At 44.0% G+C, this 20,572-nt stretch overlaps 3 protein-coding genes and 1 long non-coding RNA gene across 17 annotated transcripts; 2 read left to right on the top strand and 2 right to left on the bottom strand.

The window, feature by feature from the left end:
- The first annotated feature begins 412 nt into the window (after nucleotides 1-412).
- Nucleotides 413-3,863, top strand: LOC4342170 (BTB/POZ and MATH domain-containing protein 3). The gene is made up of 4 exons (XM_015791105.3): nucleotides 413-1,016; nucleotides 1,107-1,455; nucleotides 1,675-1,951; nucleotides 3,404-3,863. The coding sequence occupies exons 1-4, from the start codon at nucleotides 652-654 to the stop codon at nucleotides 3,598-3,600; spliced, it is 1,188 nt and encodes a 395-aa protein (XP_015646591.1). The 5' UTR covers nucleotides 413-651; the 3' UTR covers nucleotides 3,601-3,863.
- On the bottom strand, nucleotides 3,864-9,784 carry LOC4342169 (transcription factor EMB1444). Of its 14 annotated transcripts, none has more exons than XM_066312127.1 (14): nucleotides 9,206-9,352; nucleotides 8,377-8,481; nucleotides 8,165-8,291; nucleotides 7,533-7,999; nucleotides 7,180-7,380; nucleotides 6,755-6,848; nucleotides 6,618-6,659; nucleotides 6,449-6,508; nucleotides 5,288-6,209; nucleotides 5,025-5,212; nucleotides 4,812-4,889; nucleotides 4,606-4,710; nucleotides 4,394-4,519; nucleotides 3,864-4,162 (listed from the first exon to the last, which is right to left on the bottom strand). In XM_066312127.1, exons 4-14 carry the CDS (start codon nucleotides 7,634-7,636, stop codon nucleotides 4,088-4,090), a joined length of 1,995 nt encoding a protein of 664 aa, XP_066168224.1. In that variant the 5' UTR covers nucleotides 7,637-7,999; nucleotides 8,165-8,291; nucleotides 8,377-8,481; nucleotides 9,206-9,352; the 3' UTR covers nucleotides 3,864-4,087. The 14 variants fall into 14 exon arrangements, with proteins under 14 accessions (XP_066168224.1, XP_066168225.1, XP_066168215.1 ...); XM_066312128.1 differs by having other exon boundaries at nucleotides 6,755-6,833; XM_066312118.1 differs by having other exon boundaries at nucleotides 5,025-6,209; nucleotides 8,373-8,481; nucleotides 9,220-9,365.
- An 800-nt stretch (nucleotides 9,785-10,584) lies between these two features.
- LOC136357163 (putative pentatricopeptide repeat-containing protein At1g74580) lies at nucleotides 10,585-13,338 on the bottom strand. The gene has a single exon (XM_066312114.1). The coding sequence runs from the start codon at nucleotides 13,141-13,143 to the stop codon at nucleotides 10,927-10,929; it is 2,217 nt and encodes a 738-aa protein (XP_066168211.1). The 5' UTR covers nucleotides 13,144-13,338; the 3' UTR covers nucleotides 10,585-10,926.
- Nucleotides 13,339-18,490: 5,152 nt separating this feature from the next.
- LOC9268212 (uncharacterized) lies at nucleotides 18,491-19,646 on the top strand. The gene is made up of 3 exons (XR_010742810.1): nucleotides 18,491-18,756; nucleotides 18,844-19,007; nucleotides 19,234-19,646. It is a non-coding gene; the product is annotated as an uncharacterized lncRNA (long non-coding RNA).
- Nucleotides 19,647-20,572: the final 926 nt, after the last annotated feature.

The raw sequence follows: 20,572 nt of genomic DNA, 5'->3' as shown, positions 1-20,572 counted from the left end.
ACCGACTAAGTGACTCTCACCTCCTCTCACGCGTAGGGAGGGGCCGCCATTGTTATAGACCCACACTAAATCTCCCAGCAGATAGCACCTCTCTTTAGCAACCTATCGTCATAGAGAGACCCAATGAACCCTTGGTCGAATGTAAGGTGATATAGCTAACGATACCTGTAACAATTTATCGTGATGCTAAGATGGATATGTCGTGGCTGTGAAAATTGAGCAATATGATAATGACAAATGGAAATGGTACCTTTGAACATGTCTGATTATGGTACATAACAACCACTAAAACATTATGAATATTTTGTACATACATTTTATTTAAAATAGTTTTATAGTCTCATGAGTAAGAAAGAAAGAAAGGAAGGAAGGAAAGAAGGAATTAAGAGAAAGGGCGTATTGTATTGTAGGCAGGCAGCAGCTGAGGCTGAGCGACCGTCCCCCGACGCCGACGCCGACCCCCGTCTCGTGAGGGAGGGAGGGTCATCGCCATCGAATCCCAAAAAATCACCCGCCGCCGCATCCTCGAATCCAATCATTCAATCAAGGAGGAGGAGGAGGATTTGGATTTGGATTTGGATTTGGAATTAGGGTTAGTGATTCCCCATTTTTTTGAGGGCAATCGATCGAGCTTAGCTAGGGTTGGATGCGATGACGGCGGCGGCGTCGTGGTCCCGGTCGGTGACGGAGACGGTGCGGGGGTCTCACCAGTACACGGTGAAGGGGTTCTCGATGGCGAAGGGCGTAGGGGCCGGGCGGTACGTGAGCAGCGACACCTTCGCGGTGGGCGGCTACCACTGGGCCGTCTACCTCTACCCCGACGGCAAGAACCCCGAGGACAACGCCAACTACGTCTCCGTCTTCGTCGCCCTCGCCTCCGACGGCGCCGACGTCCGCGCCCTCTTCGAGCTCACCCTCCTCGACCAGTCCGGCCGCGGCCGCCACAAGGTCCACTCCCACTTCGACCGATCCCTCCAGGCCGGACCCTACACCCTCAAGTACCGAGGCTCCATGTGGTATTATCCCTTGCTTTCCCAATTCCCATTCATTCATGTTTCTTCTATGTAGCAATTCAATTCAATTCATCTCTTATACATACATACTAGGGGCTACAAGCGCTTCTACCGAAGATCACTCTTAGAATCATCCGACTTTCTCAAGGACGACTGCCTCGTTATGAACTGCACTGTAGGCGTCGTCAAGAACCGTCTCGAAACACCAAAGAACATCCACATCAATATTCCTCCATCCGACATGGGCCGTTGCTTCAACAACCTCCTCAATCTCCGCATCGGCTGTGACGTATCTTTTGAGGTGGGTGATGAAAGAGTCCAGGCGCACAAGTGGATTCTTGCTGCCCGCTCCCCTGTATTCAAAGCCCAATTCTTTGGTCCTATTGGGAATCCTGACCTACACACAGTCATTGTCGAGGATGTAGAACCTCTTGTCTTCAAGGTAATTGCTACATGCTGAATCAACAACTTTCCTATCCTGTGCACTCCTAAATCCCTTCCTTGTTGAGCATCTTACTAATCTTTACTTCTATCTACTGTTTCATTCACAAAACATGTTCTCGATCATGTCTACTTCCTAGGCCACATGCCATTGTATGCTTTGTCATTCGATCGAAAATATCCCCTCACAGTAAATATGCAATTTCCCCCCGCAATGCAGGCAATGGTGAATTTCATATACTCTGATGAACTTCCTAGTATTCATGAACTAGCTGGATCTGTCTCAACTTGGACATCGACAGTAGTAGTACAGCATTTGTTGGCGGCTGCTGACAGATATGGACTAGATCGGCTACGTCTGCTATGCGAGGAAAAGTTATGTGATGAACTCACTGCTGAAACAGTTGCAACAACTTTAGCCCTAGCTGAACAACATCATTGTACTCAGCTGAAATCTGCTTGTCTGAAGTTCACTGCTGTTCGGGAAAATCTGGGAGGTATGTACTATGCTCTCTGGATTAATTTTTTTAGGCCTTTGTTGAAAGAACATAATGCTGTGTGTACCCTGTTTTCCTATTTTTGCAACAGAACAACCTTATGGCTGACAAAATAAAAAATAATTGTTGTGGTATTTCCTAATTCTCTGCTGTGCTATTGTATTTAGTGGTCTCCCTACCAACCAAAGGTTCATCAGTAATATTTCATCTCCTGGTTTAGATCCAGAGTGCAACAGTGCTGAAACAATCAAAACAGCCAATTAGGTTGTGCCTTATGCAAATGTAGGCAACAAGACAGTGCCATGTATTTTGGAAGGATAATTGCCCTATAATGATAAGCTTGTAGCAAATAACGATTTGATATCAATAATAGGATGTGTGGTGCAGTATTACTTGCCTTTTTATTTCATTTTTTTTAATGTTGATAGGGTTGATGGGACTTCCCTTTTCGGGTGTTTATTTTCTGTTTCCTTTCTAAGTGTCATGGGCATGGGCCAGGCCCATGCAGCAGTTTAGGCATGATAAATTAGGAACAAGTCAAATGAAGATAGGGGATTATCTAGTTAGCAAAGAGATGACTAGATGAGGTTCATTAGAAAGTTAAAGATAGGGATTGTATTGGTTTCTATAATACTAGAGATTAGTTCCTTGGATGTCAAGTATGCCCTCCCCGAATATAAAGGGACCCCGTGTACTCTATTATCAAGCAATCGATGAATCTCAGGGAGAAGCACTGCCGCCACTATTAGAGGGCGAGTGCCCTATCCCTCGGTCTTTGGACACGTACCTTAGCCAATCCATAACATTTAGTCACATCATCTGAATCGAAGCACCTAAGTAATCATTATACAAAGCTATTGACAACTTCTACAGACCACTTGTTGTAATTGGTTTCTTTTTCAAATTCTAATCCCTTTGAATACGAGCTCACTAGAAGTGACACAAGTTACCATATAAACTTAAGGAGAAGAATGTCACAACCTTAAGTAGTTGAATTCTGTAGCCGTATTGGATTTGCAAATGGCCGGCCATTTTTATGGACTATATATGAACCAGAGGAGATGTGACATGCAGTAGAAAATCAATAGCACATGCAGTTTGTTTGATCGGTACCCCTCCAATTCGTGCTAACGGTTTCAGTGCACTTTTGCAAACTCTTTTAATAGAAAGTTCGAAGTGGCTTTGTACATTATTCTTTCCTTTTTGATTTACATACTGGAGACCTTTCCTACCATTTCCTGTTAAAAACTGCCATTTACATGCCTCCTCCGTGGACCGATGTTTACGCGGTTGTATTTTTCATCAGCACTACTTCCATGATGAGTTGTAATGTTGTGTCTTATGCCTGCATTTATTATTTGCTCTGTTAAGCTATATATGTGGTGTTGTCCAAAAATGTATATGTACATATTTGTGTTTATCTGTTGGCATTTTCATGTTGTGATTTTGCAGCTGTGATGGAGACAGAAGGATTTAATTACTTGGAGGAGACATGCCCGTCCCTGCTATCTGACTTGTTAGCTACTGTCGCAGTAGTGGATGATGATGCTGCGTCATTCAACCGGAAGAGGGGAGTCGGTGGTAACGAAGGAGCGAATCCTGTGGAGAGCGTGGAGGCTAGTGATAGGCGCATCCGCAGGAGGGTTTAGCCGGGTTAGAACTAATGTAGGCTTTCTTCTTGGTTCCTCCTCTCTATGCTTGCCATCAACTGTACACTATGATCGTAGTTTGTGTGATGTGCTGTCATGTTATTAGTGGTGAAAGTTTAATTTGGACACCGTTAACCAACCTCTTGCCGTGTGAATAATTTCCTATTTTGACTACGCCGTTTCGCAGCAGAGATTTTAACCTTGCCAGTGGATTGGATGTTATGATTGGTATCTGCTGATTATATGTGGTGTTAGCATTTCAATGGATGCCAATTTGCAATGCTTGTTGATAGCCTATATCTGTATTTTGTTACAAGTTTATAACATACATTCATGTCCTGTGGTTACATACATTCTAGCAAGAAAGCAGGCGACAGCAGTATGCATGCAGTAGATTATTCTATCAAACCGGAGCCTAACATACTATTATTGAACAAGCCCACAATGATCAACATGCAGACCCATGGTAGATGTATGATGGTAGAGCTCAGCTCCATCTCTGCTTCTGCAACAGGTGCATCAGTGGGTATAGAATCTGCATCTGGTCGAAGCCTTGTGAAGCCTGTAAGATGCATCACATCGATTCTGATCAGTCTCTTTTGGATTTCCGTAGTTGTAGTGATTACTACTACTCCCTCCGTTTCACAATGTAAGTCATTCTAACATTTCACACATTCATATTGATGTTAATGAATCTAGACATATATCTATCTAGATTCATTAACATCATTATGAATATAGAAAATGCTAGAATGATTTATCGTGAAACGGAGGAAGTACTAAATAGAAGTACCTGGATGACAAAGCGAGCCCAGAGCTTGTCTGAACGGCTCTCCAGCAACCCTTTCAGTATGGTCACCTCAAGGTCCTTCATCACATGCGCAATCTCAAGAAACACACCGTACTCCTCACACACCATCTGCCATACATACAAAATGTTAATTACTAGTATTTGGCTAAGCCAATCGATTGTTTTAGCTAGCTAACACTAACAGCATCACTTGCCTCGATCAGGAGGAGATGACCCGGCTGATCGAGCACTTCAACTTTCAGAGGACAGCTTCCCGGTTGCCTCTTGGTCGATCCCTCGCTGTTTATTATTTTCTCAAGCTGCTCTCGCACCATCATGTTCCAATAGAAAGCAATTAGGCATTAATGTTAGACTAAAATTTGCAAGAGATCCAACTCTGGAGAAGCACAACCGCGCGCACCTTATCGGCTTTCTCTGATACACACTGGAGAAACTGCATGTGTGCTATGGTTTTGTCCAAGAGAGAATCAATGCTGCACTGTTTTAATTTGTAAAAAGAAGATACAGTCAATAATCCATTCGCTTCTTCGTTGCCAAAAGATAAAACAAACAAACAGATAAATAAAACATCTTTAGTGGAAGGTGAGACATCAAATAATGCTAGAAGCTGAACCTTTGATGTATTTGGAACAAGCTGCCTCAACTCCATCATCCTGTCCTGAATCAATTGTCTGTCTCTTGGTCTTGGTCTATGGAGCCCAGTTTTTCTGCATCTCCCCTTTATTTCGACTGTTTCCCTGTGCATGCCTTCAATTGGATCACTAATGAAATCTTCTTCAACCAAGATGGCCTTGTTAGTTTCTGTAAGGGAAGAACCAGTCATTGTACAACTCATGAAGCCTTCGTCGATTGAGATAAGTGAAAAGTCTTGACCACCTGGGAAATTCGGAACTGATGATTCATCTAGTCTCGGTACATGGTCATCTTTCTGAATTTGTGTTGCGCATGAAACTGGAGAATCAGTTGAATGAGAAGATTCACTGTTTGATGCCCAAATAACCTGGTCATTTATAGCATCTAGTAACAGCTCTGCATAATCGTTGTTTTCACATTGTTTGTCGAATCCTGCTTTATTTCCATTTTCTTGAAGGAGCGCAGAGCTTGTAGATTCTTGCTGTCTATATCTGATATGCCACATGCAGTCTTCACGTTCCTCCCTGGAGATTGGCTCAAGAGTTTTGTGCAGCTCTGAATGAAATGAGGGATTTGAAGTCACAGCATAATCATTTACACTGGTATAGTTGTTAATGTGCTCTTGATTTTCACGTTCCATTTCTGTCAGGATAAAGTGATCGATATTACCATATCCTGGATCTTCCGCATGACTTACTGATCTGCAGCTCATTTTGCTATCTGAATTGATCAACTTATCCATATAGCTTATGTTTGCCTTATCTGCCTCAGAGGCTGTATTGCAGCGAGTAAATTGAGATAGCTCTTCATGAACATTGGTCCAAATATCACTGTCATTACCATCCAAGGGTTCAACCGCGCAAGCTGTTAGACTAGTGTCATAAATGCTTACAATGCTATCTTCTGTTGATGCAAACTCCAACACAGGAAAGGCATGTAGGAGACTAAGGTGATCATTGTTCAAGAGCTGAGCTGAACTCTTTATGGAACGAAAAAAATTATGGGGCACAACATCTGGAGAATCCATTGGTAGCATTGCAGCAGGTTGTCTCCCAGTATTTGAGTAACCAAACCCTGTGCCTGAAGGACTGCCAGATATTGAGGCATCATAAAGCTTATAGAACAAATCCTTGATGAGTGCCACTGATGTTGAACTTTCTGGAACCTGATGGTTGAAAATTTGGAAAGTAAAATATACAAATGAGTTATGCAGTAAGATATCTAAAACCTTTGGCTGGAAGATAATGAGAGCCTCAACATTAATCTAGGTTATAATTGCTCCTAACATAACCATTACTTGAAGATTCAACCACAAGAATGCTGTTTTCCTCACTTAAAATCGTAAAAGTAAGTAGGCCAAGTGGCCAAGACATGGTTATCAAAGGTTAGTTAAGCTGAACATACCAAATCTAAAGAGCCCAGTTGAAGAACCCCATGAGGAACCACTGGTACAAACAGAATTGTCTACAGGTAAGAAATACTAATTGTCAGGTTAGTAAAGCAGGAAGCTATTATTCCTGATACCACAGGCAAACACTGATTTAAGAGGATACCAGATAGAGGTTTGTCTTACCTTGATACCGGCTGCAAACTGAAGTTGCCAGTCCTCGTGATACTGAAGTGAAAAATAATGTTGCTGAAACCATGTCCTGTGCTATGCAAGCTCTATATTACATGATTTATGGAACAGTAACAGTAAGCTTAACTCACCTTATACATAAATGTTGAAGAGAACTCATAGGAAGAAATCCAGCAATGTTGTCCCGTAAGCGCTACTTTACCAATAAGCCTGTTAAGTTTGGAACTGTTACAGCTACTACAGTGCTTAGCAGATACTCCCTCCGTTTCAGGTTATAAGATGTTTTGACTTTGGTCAAAGTCAAACTGTTTCGAGTTTAACTAAGTTTATAGAAAAAAAATAGTAATATTTTCGACCCAAGATAAATTTATTATAAAAATATATTTAATTATTAATTTAATAAAACTAATTTGGTAATGTAAATATTACTATATTTATCTATAAACTTGATCAAACTTTAAGCAGTTTGACTTTGACCAAAGTCAAAACATCTTATAACCTGAAACGGAGGGAGTAGAAAGAAAATGAAATTAACCGCCTATGGTAGCATGCTTACTCTTCTCCTAGAGAGTATGTATGGCTGGACATGCTCAGTAATGCTGCCTCAATGGGGCACAGTGGATAGCTTTGGTACTGGTCATTGTTGTACAAAGTAGACATTACTATCTGGTTCTTGCTATCAATGGGGCTATCATAAAGATCTCCTTTGATTTCTGTGATCACTTTATCGACATAAACATCGCCCCAAGTCAATATCCTGAAACCAATGGAGCAATTGAAAGAATGAAACCATGATGTGCTAAAAACAAGATTGAAATAGTTTGTCCTACTAACAATATTTGAACCGTATAGTGTATTTCCCCATGCATCTGGTGATAAAGATTAGGAAAATAAAACAATAGGGCTTACCCATGATGTCTATTGCCTTGGAATGACCATAGAAGAACATACTTCCATATGCCATCAGAACACAGGCCTTGCAACAACTGGGCGTTCATCCTCATGTATTTCATGCATTAACATATATAAACAAAGCTGTAGAACTGAGAAATTGTCAAGGTGCTAGCTGCAGCGGTAAGATGCTCGGCCGGCTTGCTTCCAGCGCAGACAAGCAGCTCGTCGTCTTATCAGTTGGCCAAAGAAACCCAGAAGAACTACTCCCATAACTCGCAATTCACCTGCAGTGCAAGCTCCTAGCTTGCAAGGTCAGAAGCAAGAGGAACAATAAATCTTGAAGCTCCTAGCTTCCACGATTAAAAGCAACAAGCACAACAATTCAGTATCCATCCAGCTTGTGTTCAAGGGGCAACATCTTCCTCAACTCAACAGGACAAAAAGGCTATGCAACTGCTGTTTTAGTTTTGGTCCTGTAGAGCCTTTTTGTTCAGAACAACAAAAAACATGATAAGAAATTATATTAGAAAATTCCTAAATAAAAATAAAGAGCAAACTGTGCATCCTACAGAAACTAAGGTTCCACAAGAGAAGGATTCTGGTCAATTTGTTTGTAGATGATTAAGAAGGTTTAAATTTGATCAGACCTGAAACTGGAGTGTGATCCCTCCGTAGAAGAAGCAAGCAACACGAGAGAAGAGGAGCGGTGCTGCTGCAGCCTGCAGGTTTGATGGACACTTAGGCCTCCTATCAACTCCACTTAATTTTCAAGGCCTGCCCGGTTGTTAATGAATTAGTAATACTAATAGTAAAGCATTGGAATCCAGCTACCGTGCTACAAGTCAAAACATTAACCTACTATTGGTCCAATTTTTTGCAGGATGATGGAACTAGAGGCACCATTTCAAGAACCAGTTGCATAAGCATTATGCTAAGTAGTCTGCATCAACGGCCCCACCAGTAGCTTTGATTATGCAAAAGATATTAAGACAATTAACACAGCATCTCTGTTATTCATTTTGTTTTCTCTCAGTATGACATAAGCTGAAAAGGACAGAATATGGCGTAACAGGAAGCAACTAGCCCGACAGCTTTGAAAAACGTCCAAGTTAAATGTAACCATCTCCTTGTTTGCTTAGTGCTTACACGTACTTCATGCTGATTCAGCCTTATGGTTCAGTTGGTCCACTCATACCAAATCTAATATCTATGAGCAAGGATACAACACAAATGAATACCTCAACTCACAGATAAATATATTATCCTGTGGTGAAACCTTTTGCCTATAATATTTAATTTCAAATAAAATATTAATAAAACTTTAGAATACTTTCTCAAGTGAACTACAAGTATATGTTTTGTTTTTCTTGACTCAATTTTTTTTAGACCATGAGCTTTTCATTGAATTACTCAACCAAGTGCGAATCATACAGCATGTTTGTCTGCTTTACACACGGATGAGTAGCTAAATTAGTTTTATCGTTTTAGCATACACAATAATAAAAGAAACAAAACTCTTTCTTAGCTCTTGTATTTCCTCCAGGATATGCAAGATTGACGCCCGATGCTAACAAGACCAAAGTGAAACTAGAGATATCGGCAGTCCCTCTGCACCATAACATGATCAATCCCCCCAACTCAACAATCAAATTAAACACTGCAACCAGAGAACATGAATAGGATCATACCACTTGGACATTACCGCGATAAAAGCCTCCTTAGATGATTAGATCACCACACTGGAGACACCTTGAGATTGGTCAGCATAATGCGCAGTTGAGCACCATCAACATTTATCTCAACACACCCTGTTGGCAGTAATTGCCAATATAATCAATCTTATGCATGTTGCTTTCTTGACAAATTAACGGCGGGAGAGGACAGTATCATATGCCCGCCTACAGTCTGCACCGGAAAAGCAATCTGACCAATATGCCTCCAATGCATAACAGCATGAGCCGGCACTACAATTACTGACATGCCACTAGAAAACTCACACCTTCAGCTGAACTTTATATTTCCACAAAAGCCTATAAATTGGATCTTCACCATCTTGGGACGTGCCAATGTGGCAAGATGCTTATCACCTCTCTCTTGCCTTTTTCAACTAGCAACCTATAAGCCGGTCGGACTTGATACAGACCATGACATCCATGAGCCCATGCCCCATTATCCTGCTCGAACCAACCTAAGGGAATTTACGTCAGTGCTTATATCAGGACAATCAGGTTATCATCCATTGTAGAACAATTCCAACTCATTTGGCTCTTCTTCATTAAATCAGCAATAAACAAAAAGATGGTCAGTTGTGAAGAAATGAGTGAAAGAGTGCATATTGATCAGTCGTGAATTGTGATAGCTCGCAAACCTGGTATCAGTTCTGTGACCGATTGTTTTGATTAAACTGGTCTCCAATGCCACCTGGCCCAAGTATGCAAGTGATGCTTACCTCTCTTCTCATTTAAACAGGTATCATTTATACTTGGCACCAAACCATAGAGTTACAGTACCTTTTAGCATATTCTAGCTACTACCATAGTTTGACAGGTCAGAGAGCCACTGACCACTGGCTCATTTTCCTGTGAATGAGTAGATAAAACTATACATGAGCGACCTGGAAGCTGATGGTCCCTCCCATCTCCTTGTCAGTTCCAGCTTTAATGCCCAAACCATTTTTGATAATAATAGAATCCCAAAAACATTTGAACAACAGCCATACTGTTCTCTTGCTGAAGATTATGGTATGAATGTGGGAATTGACATTTCCTTTAAATATAACTATTAATTTGGCTGACCGTTGAAGATCTCTTTAATCTTATTCTCAGCAGGTCGGCACAATCTGAATGGGAAGAAGAATCCAAGTGCAGAGCAAATGCAGTTGTTTCGAATTCACACTTCTAGCCCGGTTAATCTAAACATGTAAAAAGCATAAATGTTAACTATTACTCCAGAAGACAATGGCAACAAAAAAAAAAGAAAAAAAAGTCGATACCAACCTGGTTCACGCAGAAAACCAAAAGTATCTTTCCAGGGCAAGAGAAAACACAGGAGTACTTCAAAACATGAATAGTATCTGAAATCTTTGTATATGGTTGATGTTCCAAACTATTAACTACTACCAACGGCCTTGCAGTCCGAGACAAACATTTTTTTGCGTGAAGTATGAAATTAAATGTAGAGAAGACTCTAGCCTAGTGTCCTTAGAATATGAAGTACAAAGAATAGCCACAGACCTTCTGTCGTTTTCCTGCATTTCGGATCAGATGCTCTCTGTTTTCCATATTCTAAGCAATATATGGTAGATTGCACCTGAAGTAACAAAGTTTGACTGCATACAAGATCCTGGAGAACTAGAAACATAAACACTTGTGGGTTGGTTGACACAACAAAGCCATGCTGTCTCTAATGATTATGAATGACTGAGGTTGTTGAGCAACAACATTCGGTGTTTTCTAGTTAATTTGTTATCTCTAACTCCTTCATGCAGAACTTCATAAGTAGGGTAACTAATGTGACCCTTCTTCATCAAGTCCTCAACAAGTATCTTTGGTGCAGCTATCTCCTTCTTATCAGCATTCAAGATGGTATCAACAACCTCAGGAACTACTCCGATTTTCACCATGATGTGAATAATTCCAACAGCTTGAAAAACACGATGGTTCACTGTTAGTGAGTTTATTACACGACCAAATGTTGACATCGAAGGAATAAAACCCTTCTTTATCATTTCTACTAGATGCATGTATGCACGGTCAACATTTGCAGTCTTGCAGGATCCATCAATTAGAACACGATAAGTATATGAATCAGCTCTATGGCCCTTGCTGAGCATCTCATCAAAAATCTTTTCTGCCATATGCATATTCAGTTTCCCAGAAAACGCACCAATCAGGGTATTAAAAGTATCGGCTGTTGCAGAGTACCCTTTCTCCTCCAATTTCTGAAACAATAGGTATGCTCCCTCAAGATCACCATTCCTACAGAACCCATAAATCAGTGTGTTGAAACTAACTGCATCAGGATGCAATCCTTCTTGACTCATCTTCACTATCACCTTCGAAGCTTCTTCCATTTTATTAGACCTGCAGAAATTCTCTATCAGTATGTTGTATGTGATAGGGTTTGGATGACAACCTTTAAGGATCATCTCTTGGAATGTTTCATTGACTTCATTGACCTTCCCAGCTTTGCAGAGGCCATTTAGGACTGAATTGTATGTGATAGTATCTGGAGCGATGCCATATTCCCACATTCGTTCAACAAGCTGAAGAGCACTGTCCAGCTTCAACCTCTTGCAGTACCCATCAATCAATGTGTTGAAGGTAAACACATCTGGAAGGTAGCCTTTCATGATGGCATCGTTCATGACAACTGTGGCGTCCGAAATATTCCCCATTTTGCATAGTCCATTGATGACAATATTGTATGTTTGAATGTCAGGATGGCAACCTTCCTCAGCCATCTCATTCATGACCTGCAGCGCATGCAAGATGAGCCCCTGAAGACAGAGCCCCTTGACAAGAGAATTGTAAACGACAATATCAGGCTTGATTCCCTTTGCCTGGGCCTCATTAAACAGCTCCAATGCCCTCTCAACGTCACCCTCAGCACATAGGCCGTTGATCAATGAGCAATACGTGACCTGGTCTGGCACAAAACCTTTAAAGACAGCATCCTTCAAGAGCTCAGTAGCTTCTTGCACCATACTTATCTTGCAGTAGCCATCGATGATGGTGTTGTAGGTGAAATCATCGGGCAAGCAGCCCTGATTCATCATCCTGCGAAGATAGTGCATGGCTTCCTGGGGCATCGACTTCTTACAGAGTCCACGGATGAGCGTATTGTAAGTGACGACGTCAGGAACAGCGTATGCACGCATGCCATCCACAAGTCGAACAGCCTCGGGCAACCTGCCAGCTTCACAGAGTCCCCGGATCCATATATTGTAGGTGAAGAGGTTAATAGACATGCCCCGCTGGATGACCTTTCCAAGAAGTAGGCCAGCCTCCAAGACATCCCCTCTCTTGCAAAGAGCGTGTAAAACCTTGTTGAAAGCGGCGAGGTTGGGGAAGACATGGGTGTGGAGCATTTGATCGAACAGTTGGCGCGCGTCGTGGGTGTGGCCGTGCGCATAGAGGCCGCAGACGACGGTGCAGTAGGCGACCGCTCCGCGGTGTGGCAAGGCTCGAAGGAGGCGGAGAGCGATGTGTGGGCGGGCGGTGAGGCAGAAAGACCTGAGGCGGATGGTGTGTGTGTGGAGGTCGGGGGAAACGCCGGCGGCAAGCATCCTGACATACACCTTGTGGGCCTGGTCGTGGTAGGCGGCGTCGACGAGGGCGTCCATGATGGCGTTGTAGGCGGGGGCGGCGGGTGGGCAGGCGAAGAGGTCCATGCGCTCGAAGGCATCCACGGCGTCGCGGAGGCGGCCGGCGCGTGCGTAGGCGCGAATGGAGGCGACGTAGAGCGGGTGGATGGTGGCGGGGGAGAGGCGAGAGCGCGCGGAGGCGACGGCGGCGTCGACGGCATCGACGCGGCCGGCGGAGGCCAGAGGGCGGATAAGGGCACAGTAGGCGGGAACCGTGGCGGCGGCGGCGGCGGCGGCGGCATGGCATTGCATGACGTGCATTCGCCAACCGGAAAGGGAACATGAGGGCCACCACCGTCGCGACCTCCTTCCCGCCGCCACTGCAGCCCCCCGCGAGCACAGTCGCCGCCGCCGCCGCCGTCACTGCCTCCTCCTCCTGCGGACGCCACCGCTGGATCCGTCTGCCGGTTTGGGGGCGATAAATTGGAAAGGAGTAGTAGTTCGTAAAGGTTGGATAGGAAAAGGTAGGACCAACATTTCCTCTTGCTTATAGGTAGGGGGTGTTATGATCCACGGATGTAAAGTCTTTGGTATGTCACATCGGATATTATATAAGGTGTCGTATGGGGTGTTCGAGCACTAATAAAAAAAACTAATTACAGGATCCGTCGGTAAACCTCCGTCATTAGCAAATGTTTATTGTAGCACCACATTGTTAAATCATAGAGCAATTAGTCTTAAAAGATTCGTCTCGCAAATTAGTCACAATCTGTGCAATTGGTTATATTTAATCCTATATTTAATACTTTATGCAAGTGTTCAAACGTTCGATGTGACAGGGTGTAAAGTTCTGGGATGGGATCTAAACAGGGTCGTAGTACATTGTGTGAGAGATGCTATATCACAGTAGGGCCCACATTGGACCCACCTTAAGATCCACTCGAGCATTATACATTACTCATGTCCTGAGGCACGTTCAATGCTTGATGGTGTCGACGTTTGAGGTCACGACTACGGTATTTGTATGGTATAGAGATCGTCGATACCAGGGTATATGCGAGATTAAGGTAAAAGAGATGGAGACAAGGATTTTTATACATGTTAGGGGCTCTTATCTAACAGGTAATAGCCCTGCTTCTGTTGGCAGAAGTCAGTGTTGCTATATATTCATTACAATCACACAAGTACAATATTTGGGATAACCTATCTAGCTGCTATCAACTTGGCAGGCAGGATCAGAGCCAACTGGCGGCTCACTCGGGCGGTGGCGGAGGCGGAGGTCGCTCAGGCGGCCGATGGAGAAGGTAGCTCAACCGGCCGGTGGGGGAGATGGGGCTCACTCGGGCGTCGATGGGGGAGGTAGGGCTCGATCGGGCGTGCACCGGCGAGGCAGATCTCTGTCGGGTGCCGGTGTAGGAGGCAGAGGTCGCTCGTGCGGCCAGCAGCGGGGGCAGAGGCGCGTCGCCATCCTTGGCTCCGCCCTACACAACGGAGTCCTCGGCTCCCCTCTATCGCCCAGCTGCCTCCGTCGTTGTCCTCCAATGGAGCTAAGGAGATGGAGGAGAGAGAGAGAGTGAGTCAGTGAGTGAGCGATTGGGAAAGAGATAGAGTAGAGAGAGATAGAGAGGGTGAGAAACTGACAGGTAGGGTCCACCTATTTTTTTATAAATGGATTGCTGACTGGAGGGCCACGTAGGATCAAAACCACTGCAGATTGAGCCTAGGGGGTTGTTTGTCTGGTTTATATAGTTGGGGGTGAAGGATGTCCGGTTTTGTGGTTCAGCCTGGGGGGTTGTTTGTCCGGTTTACATAGTTGTGGGTGAAGGATGTCCGGTTTTGTGGTTCAGCCCGAGAGTTGTTTGTCCGGTTTACATAGTTGGGGGTGAAGGATGTCCGGTTTTGTGGTTCAGGGGGATAATTCGGTCGACCGTGATATTTTGGGAGGGGGGTAATTCGTACTTCTTCCAAGCTATTGCCATATGCAAAGTATTGCAAGGACCAATCTATTAGTATTACTACTACTTGATAAAATGGGTAGTATTGTTATCTACGTGCTAAAATAAACTTAGAAGGTTTACGAAAATGCTACATTATAGTATTCCATCTAGAGAAAACCATATTATGGATTTGGGTCGACCGGCCAAAGATGATTTCTCCACGAGTGCATAACATAAAGAATACTCTAACACCCTGTGACTGGCATGCTCCATGTGGGATGAAAGGAGAATCGGCACAACGCACTCCGTTGCAATTACCATCGCCCCTCAGACGCCATCACCCCTCCTTGCTAGGTGGTCGTCATCTTCACGGACGACGCTGACTAACTTGTCATCTTTGATGACAACAGGAAGTCAGTGAGAGGGAGGCAGCGCAAGTTCATGATGGTAAGAGCAACGGGTGGCGCTATCCCACCCACATGCACGTCAAGGTGGAAACACTCTTCAACCATTCTTGATGATGGGACTCGGTACACATGTGATTGATCCGTCCAATGAGGTCTTAAATGGATGGGATTGATGGTAATGACCACCCCTACTTGCACGAGCAAGCTCTATGATTCGATAGAGTGTGATATTTTGGTGTTATTCTTCTGGCCAATCAGGGTGGACCTCCTCTGATGTCAACTTCCACCAGTAGCAGCAGCAGCCATTTCCTCTGCCGGTGGTCTTGGGGACATTGTCGTCACAACCAATACTACAAAATCGATTTTTCATGGCGTCAATCTATTTTTTTCTCTGGCAGCCATACGCGAAAACCGCCAGCGAAAATGTAACAAGGGGTGAGGGCTAAGGACCGCTAGTGAAAATAGATCTTCGCTGGCAGCCAAGTTAAAAGGGCCGCCGGCGAAGATATATTTTTTTTCTTGCGGCCCACTTAAGCAACAGCTAGCAAAAATAGGATTTTCGCTGGCGGAGACTAACAAAGACCGCAAGGAAAAAAAATCACCCAATTAAATAGAGTTGTGCGCCAGCCTCCTCTCCCCTCTCCCTCCTCCTCCTCTCCCCGTGCAGTGATGGTGATGGAGATAGTGGTGGTGCTTGGGCTGGTGGGGGACCTGTGGAGAGCGAATCTGGTGGCCTCCTGCCTCTCCCACCGCATCTCTCCCACCTTTCCCAGATCCCTCTCCTCTCCCTTCGTCTCCCTCATGGGTGGCGGCGGTGGCAAGGGGCGCGGCTGCATATCTGGTGGAGACTCAATTGGGCACGAGCGGTGACTTGGGGCATGGGCGACAGGGAGGGGACGGATCCAGCGGCGGGCGGCGAAGGAGAGGGCAGGTTGTGGTGGAGGAGGTGGATCCGGTGGCTGGGAAGGCATGGTGGGCGGAATTGTTGGCATTGACTTAGGGGATTGTTCCTTCTTGTCATTGACTTCCTCTTCAGACATGTTGGTACAAAACACGCATCCCACCAGGCGTGCCAAATCTGCGTTGATGAAAAATCCGCACTCAGCCGATGGTGTCAGATCTGTGTTGGTGCGAACTATGTCGACGAACACAATGGCCAGGAAGATCTTCTTAGCTCCAATGCAGGTCTAAATATTGATGAGATGCGGGCGTGCCAGTCAGTTTGATCCTGCAACTAACAAAATAGATAAATATGTCTATCACCAAAGAGCCGATAGACTGACAAGCCGATTAAGCGATGCTAACCGATGCCGATACCAGCCGATTTCGGTAGGGTTTTGAGTAATTGGCTATATGTCCAATGTAGATTCTGACACTTGAGTAAATAATGACATAAAGACAATCGGCTGATGATAATGTAATGAAACAATAATATAATTAAGTAGAAACCAATCGGCTAATAAAGATATGATAGAATAAGCGCTAATCCAAAGGTTAAAGCATACATCGGCTGGAGGTCCGATGTCGTTAAATCCAAACAATTAGATAAATAGTGAAACCTTGCTTGTGGTCGGCTAAATCCAACTTGTATGTAATCCTTATAAGCCGATGCAACGTCCAGATAACTCATCGTCTGAAACCCCGATGAAACCCTTGTTGACAATTAAAAAGCAAGCTAGAGATTATGGTTGTAACCACGACTTAGTAGGTCAAACTTAACTGATGCAACACTAAGTCTGAAAAAAATAATATCTAGATAATCAAGCCTTTGATTGTTTTTTAGGATGGTTGATACCTTAGCTAATCTAGATCGACAAAACAATTTAGCTGATACTGGGAATACCCTAGAAAAGATCTGATCGTACAAGTAAATTGAATAATTGACTTAGATTAACTAAGATATATGATAAATAGGTAGGCAAATATATCAACCAAACCAGAGCGATCCAAGAGATGGAAGCAATGTAGCCTTGAACAACAGCAATGTAGCCGACACAATTGCCTAGGGCCATCGAAACGTAGGACTTACCCCTTCGCCAGATATCGGAAGCCGATGCAGCCCTGCGTTAGGTGCCAAGTTTCGCCAATTGATAAGTAAAAACCTCGAAAAAGAGGGTGACGATGCGCCGAGAGTAGTTGTACTGATCATGAAATAGTTTACAGGGACCTTGGGAGTACATATTTATACCCATGGGTACACGATACAAACTTTCCTAAAGATAAAAGAAAAAACATAGAGTCCTTATCGGACACTAAACACACTTTCCTAAAGATAAAAGGAAACTAACACACTCTTCTTAATTAATAGATAAACTGCCATGCCACATCCTCCTTGAATTTGGTCTCTTTTGGATAAGCTTTATTTAATTGATTAACTTCCTTAACCAAACCCATAAAAAATCCGACTACTGGCAATTGATAATGCCCATCGGCCGATTCTAGGACTCTGAAGCCGATACTTACTCTAGGCTTATGATGACTTCAGAGCTTACCAAATTTTGGCGTTAACACCTCCCCACTCCCAGATCCGGCAAGCAGTGGGTTGGGGCCACATGGTGACCGCGGCTCGACTGGCAGTGACAACGGTAACCGCGGCAGCTACGACGATGTCTGCAGCGAGCTCTGTCCTTCGCCGACGTAGCTCGATGATGGCAACCGATGACTAGGGATTGGGGATTCTTTTTGCTCCAAAAAATGTTTTCTACGGTGGATATCTTAACATTGCCGCCACAGTCGGCCACCAGTGAAAACGGTTTTTGTAGTAGTGAGCGGTCCCTCTACCCTACAAATATTGTAAATGTTGGTTCCACCTAGGGGTGGTAATTGGTTAAGACTTATGGGTTTTTTCACAACCATACTTAACTCCCATATATTCTTAGGTTAAAAATGAATAAAAGTTCAGCCCATTGCCTAACCTTCAAATTCTTCCAGGCTAAAGAGTTAAACCCATTACCACCTCTAGTTCCACCCGGTTATATAGACCTGACATCCTCTACCCCCAACTGAAGCTCCCACAGCGATTTGGAGTCGTGTGTTCGATCGCCGCGCTATCCACGTCGCCCCCGAACACCCAGGTAGCCAGATTTCGCGAGCGAGCGCCGGGCTGTGGGATCTGGTCATTTTTCAAAAAAAACCCCTTGATTTTACCGATAATTTGTTATAGATCCCTAGACGTACATTCCTCAGTCATGTATTCTTACGCACCGGCCCTATGAAATATGAAATATCTTATGCTAAGAAGAGAAAATTCGGAAAACAGGAGTGCGCTCTGAAAAGCGTAAAATGAGGGGTCTTTTTGCGAAACCAAACATCCCTGCAGGCTCCACCTCCCCCAAACCCTAGCCGCCACTCGACCGCTGTTCCCCTCTTGCTCTCTCCCTTGCCCTCACGGCGGCGGCGGCAGGCCATCGCTCGCTTTTCTCCACCATCGACGACCAGTCCCCTTTCTCCTCCATCGCCCCTCTCGTGCAGATCGGAAATGATTTCTCCTCATCCCGATTTGACCTCTGGTTCGACCGATATGAAGCAGGCGGCGGCCGCGCCCGCGAAGAGCACCAGTTCGTGCGAGGATGCGTCGGTGGCCAAGAGAGGTGATGATTTTTTTTCTCTTTTCGGTGCGTGTGTGTTGGTGGGATGCGCTTGGGACTGAGCTATTAGGTCTTGATGCTTTGTTGCAGATCAAGGAGGAGATAGCTGGCGGTCACTGCGGCGGAGGGAATCTGCCTGGAACTTGTTCGTTCTTGATGTCATTCTCAAGAGCACTGCATCTAGGCAGTGGATTTTGCTTGGATTCGCTTGTGCTTTGACGCCGGTCTGATGGTATTTGGTTAAAAAATGCCAGGTCTACTTTCTTCCCTTTCCCTTACCTCAAATGATTCTCTTATGGTTTGTGGCTGGAATGGAGCAATCGATTTGGTAAAAAATGTCAGTTAGTGCAAGCTACAAGACTTGGCCTTGTGCTGCTGGAGCAGAGGTTGGCTGCCTACCACTGCTGTGTTGTGTGCTGCGACATTTAATCACCAAACAAGTACTAATAATCTACTGATTTATCTTATGTTAAATGGCAGGAACTCCTATTATCTATCCTACTGTTTTTTGGGTTGCACAATTGGAACTGTCAGATTTTTTTTGGGTTGCACAATTGGAACTATCAAAGATGGGAGGATGTGTTGGTTGATGTTCTAATGCTATCTGATCATCTTCTTCTCCAATGAGAAAAAAAAATGAAGCTGGCACTGCAACTCCTGCAATATAAATCTGGGCAACCATTCAGCCTTCATATATCATAATGTGTTCCCAGATTTCGAATGATATGTTACACATGAACTGATTAGGATGGCTAGGAGAAATTTGGTTCTTTCTCCAGATGATGCAGTAACGATATAATGACCTGATAAGCATGTACTTATACAACAGCTAAGCAGAAAATTGTATTTCATTGTTCATAACAACTGATTTGGCAAGCATTTTGTGGACCTAACTTATGTCTCATTTTTGCCTTGCTGCATCTAACCTGCTCCATAGAATCATTTAGCCGATGTCCTGACTTGTGCTCTCTGCTTACTTTGATGTCTCAGGAACATTATGCTGACAAAGTGACAATTAGTCTGGACTGTAGTCTTGGCCTGAAACATATTTCCCTGCAGGCTTAGAATGCATATTACAACCCATAACGTATATTTGCAACTGTTGATACTTTGATTTGGTTTACTTTTAGAACATAACCTGGAATTTTTTTCTGTTCCCAAATTTTGGTAAGTTAACTAAACATGTTTTTGGAGTATTTTCTTATTTTGAAATTTTGGCCAACTAGCTCCTACCATTTCTAACTTTCATCTCTTATTAATTAACATTATGATTACGTTGGAAAAACATACCTGTTTAACAGGTAGTTGCCAGGTCAACAATGATGCCTTTGTTTTAAACATTCTAGATTAGAACTTGTCGGAGAATGAACTCCTCCACCAGGGAACCGTGAGGCCTCCCTTTGTGAGTTCGGCCGGGGGCAGCAAGTGAGATTCGAGGGCTTGGTGAACGAAGCTGTGTCATCTTGAGGGAGTTATCCCCCTCCAAGATGATGAGACAAAAGGAGTTTATACAGGTTCGGGCCGCTGAGAAGCGTAATACCCTACTCCTGTGCTTAGCTAATATTGTGAGAAATTACAAGATCTCCTTGTTGGGGTAGAAGGTGGGTAGAAGGTGTTGATCATCAGGGGCTCCCGCCCCCCCTCCTACTAGGCCTGGACCTCCTTTTATATCTCAAGGGGTTACCACATGGGCCTAAAAACATAACTTAGTGGAGAAGGATTACAATCTTTGCATTAAATGCATGTCTTGTCTCTTGACTTGGGAAGCAAGCGCACGTCATCTTGATGATGAGGCCTATCAAATCTTGCCGCCTGACAC

Source organism: Oryza sativa, chromosome 7 (assembly GCF_034140825.1).
Source record: "Oryza sativa Japonica Group chromosome 7, ASM3414082v1".
Classification (NCBI taxonomy): domain Eukaryota; kingdom Viridiplantae; phylum Streptophyta; class Magnoliopsida; order Poales; family Poaceae; genus Oryza; species Oryza sativa.
Note: the sequence above shows the minus strand (reverse complement) of the source record. Positions and strands in the feature narration are given on the sequence as shown.

Excerpts from the sequence above, each read along its gene's own strand:
- LOC4342170 (XM_015791105.3), top strand. The coding sequence starts at position 652 with ATGACGGCGGCGGCGTCGTGGTCCCGGTCGGTGACGGAGACGGTGCGG. Across the intron at positions 1,456-1,674 it reads TAGAACCTCTTGTCTTCAAG|GCAATGGTGAATTTCATATA; the intron begins GTAATTGCTACA and ends CCCGCAATGCAG. Across the intron at positions 1,952-3,403 it reads TGTTCGGGAAAATCTGGGAG|CTGTGATGGAGACAGAAGGA; the intron begins GTATGTACTATG and ends GTGATTTTGCAG.
- LOC4342169 (XM_066312120.1), bottom strand. The coding sequence starts at position 7,636 with ATGAAATACATGAGGATGAACGCCCAGTTGTTGCAAGGCCTGTGTTCT. Across the intron at positions 6,660-6,754 it reads CTTCAACATTTATGTATAAG|TATCACGAGGACTGGCAACT; the intron begins GTGAGTTAAGCT and ends TTTTCACTTCAG. Across the intron at positions 4,520-4,605 it reads GTCATCTCCTCCTGATCGAG|ATGGTGTGTGAGGAGTACGG; the intron begins GCAAGTGATGCT and ends TATGTATGGCAG.
- LOC136357163 (XM_066312114.1), bottom strand. The coding sequence starts at position 13,143 with ATGCACGTCATGCAATGCCATGCCGCCGCCGCCGCCGCCGCCGCCACG.